General features: G+C 49.6%; 1 protein-coding gene across 1 annotated transcript; it reads left to right on the top strand.

The window, feature by feature from the left end:
• Positions 1–407: 407 nt before the first annotated feature.
• On the top strand, positions 408–2,718 carry LOC135393249 (solute carrier family 22 member 7-like). The gene has a single exon (XM_064623733.1). It carries the CDS (start codon positions 414–416, stop codon positions 2,619–2,621), a length of 2,208 nt encoding a protein of 735 aa, XP_064479803.1. The 5' UTR covers positions 408–413; the 3' UTR covers positions 2,622–2,718.
• The last annotated feature ends 240 nt before the right edge of the window (positions 2,719–2,958 follow it).

A 2,958-nucleotide genomic window follows, 5' to 3' on the forward strand; every position in this document is an offset into this window, starting at 1 on the left:
CTCACATCGTCCAGAAGACCATGGGAATACCACACTAATCATATAGCTGTTTTAAGCAGCAAACGCTGCGTACGACCATGTATGTTGCGGCAAAACCGACGAGGATGTGGTATGCATTGGAAAACGCCGCTATAAAGAAAATCATACTCTTATATCAATAATAATGTGACGACACCTCAAATGCCCAAGAGCGCCTATCGTTGCAGTGCAGTTACCACACTCCTTATCTCTTCCTGGTACATTATTTGGACTGCGACGAATGACATTTCATTCTTCACCCGTAGATAGATTGATTGGGTGGATGTGGCGTTCCATTGCCGATTCATACACGGCAGCATGAGAGGGTAAAGACAACGAAGCTTCTAGCGCACCTTGTTCCGCTCGTGCACCATAGAATAAACGTAGAGCGCAACATGTCTTCAACACAGCGTCAGCGACCTACGCGTTCGAGGGAGTCTCTGATGCCATCACCGGATTCCCTACTCCGCCCAACTAAGTCTCAGCGTACCACCCGTGGACGTACCCCCAAGACCAAAAGGGTCTCGTCTGATTCTTCGAGTCGGGTTGAGGTTTCATCGAGAGGATCATCTCGTGACATGTCTTCACAGGCACCGTCTGCGAACCCCACCCCACAACTGTCTGAACCATTTCAATCGAAGCGGAGGAAGATGCATCGCAGTAGGCGTCGTACACCGCCGTCACTGCCACCCGTGATCGAGGCGCATGCTCTCGAAGGTCCGCTGCGGCTTCCAATGCCACAGCCGAGCGAAGGAGCCAGCCGAGCGTCCTCAGCCCCTAGCACAACGGGACAATTGAGCGCAAACCCGCAACTGGAAGCATCCAGTGAGTGCACGGACATCACTCAAGCTGACATCTACGGCCACGGCTACTACCAGAGCACGATCCTCTTCTGCTGCGTCTTGTCTTTGGTAGTCTTTCGATGCCACAGCCTTGCGTTCAAGATCATCGCGCGTCATGTAGACTTCTGGTGCAGAAAGCCCGCTGTATTTCAGAACTTCACTGATGCTGAGTGGAAGAACGTCGGTATACCGATAATGCAAGATGGTACTTTCAGCCGATGCAAAGTTTACGACGATCCGCTCGGACCCTACCGTAATCAGGTGCCTTGTGCGGCTTGGGAGTATGATAGGTCACCTCGTACCATTATCACTACGTGGAACCTGGTGTGCAACAAGGAATGGGTATTATCATTTGCAGCGGTGATGTACATCATAGGAGCAGTGGTATTCCTTCCAGCCATGGGAATGATTGCAGATCAAGTTGGACGTCGCCCTGTCACCTGCATTGCGGTAGCAGTCCTTCTGGCGGCCGGCGTTTGGACCTGCTTCGCTTCCAACTTAACATTCTTCGTCTGCGCGCGCTGTGCTGTGTCAGGGTGTACCAGCACTATTTTTGTGACCATCTTTACTCTCCTCTTCGAGGTGACCTCTGTGGAGTACCGAACGTTGTACTGTATCGTTGCAATATCACTGGGAGTCGTCATATCCAGCATCATTATCAGCGTCCTCAGCCAGTTCGAAATCGACTGGAGAATAACACAAGTAATGCTCATGGGACTGACATCACTGCTGCTCAGCACGTTCTACATAGTCGAAGAATCGCCGTGCTGGCTTCTTGCTTGTTGCAATTTCAAGCGAGCGGAAGAAGCGATGCTTTGGGCAGCCCAGATGAATGGCGAGTCGCTTGAGAATGTGAGGATGAAATTTAACAAGTTGAAGAGCACCATGCCTCTGAAAGCGGCCGCCAGGGGAGTAACACCACTCGGAGTAACACCCTTTTTTCTATTCATCTGTCCGGTGATACGTGTCCGTTGTGGCAACATACTCATCTTTTGGTTCATCGTCATGCTCACGTTCTACGGATATGAAACATCCAATGTTATTGAACATGAGTTAATGTGGACAAAAGTCATCACACTCTTATGTCCTGGGCCACTCAGTGTAGTATCCTACTACGCTATACGCCGAATAGGTCGAAAGACTACCCTTATTTTATCCCTTGGGTTCGTTGGCATGGCAAGCGCCGCGTTGATTCTTACCTATCCTCGTCAAATGTGGCACATCGCGAACCTCTTTCTAGTGATAGCAAGAGGAGCGACGTACGTTGCCGTCTCCGTAAGCTTTATCTACACCGCCGAACTGTTTCCTACCGTACTACGAAGTATTGGCATCTGTACGGCTTACCTGTGCGGCCAATTGGGAGCTGTAGCGGCTGTTGTATTGAGGTCTGCCCAAAACCTGATACCTGGTCCAATCGGAATGACTGTGCTGGCGGCCGCAGTGCTGTTTGCCGAGTTTGCTCTTCTGAGACTGCCTGAAACAAGCTCTCAACCGTTGATTCATACTCTCAAGCAGCTCGAAGAACTGAACTTGAAGGTGCCTCAGCCAGAAACCTTCCCTGAGGGCGTTGGAAGGGCTCCACCGAAAGAACCTCATGGTCTGGCAAATGATAATGGACCTGGAGGAGCACAGACTGCATTTTATGCTGAGCGCCTCAAGTCTCAGTATAGGTCTTTATCATCCGTGCAGTCTGGTGGAAGGCCCAAGTCTAGAGGAGCATCGACCCCACCTCTAAGTAACCGCAAGGCCATCTCTACATAATTATAATACATCCTGTTGTCGGCAGGAAGATGTTCTGACTGAGCGTCTCTCTCCGACTTCCTGGGTCGTAAATGACAAGATGAAAATAAAATAACGAAGTTGCTATTGCCCAAATACTTTTTGGTGCGTAAGACCAAAATATAACATTTCCGTAGTTTTGGCACAGGTCTGGCCCTCGGCCGATGATATGCTAATTAGCACCAGTTAGCAGGTTAGGTATAGACCTGTATTCCTATACAAACAGGAACAGTTCGGCTTAACATGTCCACTGTGACAAAATTTATATTTTTCTTATCGGTCGCATACTGGACGTTCTACGTCTTTCTTAGAAAAAGCG

Source organism: Ornithodoros turicata, chromosome 4 (assembly GCF_037126465.1).
Source record: "Ornithodoros turicata isolate Travis chromosome 4, ASM3712646v1, whole genome shotgun sequence".
NCBI classification, from domain to species: domain Eukaryota; kingdom Metazoa; phylum Arthropoda; class Arachnida; order Ixodida; family Argasidae; genus Ornithodoros; species Ornithodoros turicata.

Bases quoted from the DNA above. Each gene is read 5' to 3' on its own strand.
- LOC135393249 (XM_064623733.1), top strand. From the start codon at position 414: ATGTCTTCAACACAGCGTCAGCGACCTACGCGTTCGAGGGAGTCTCTG.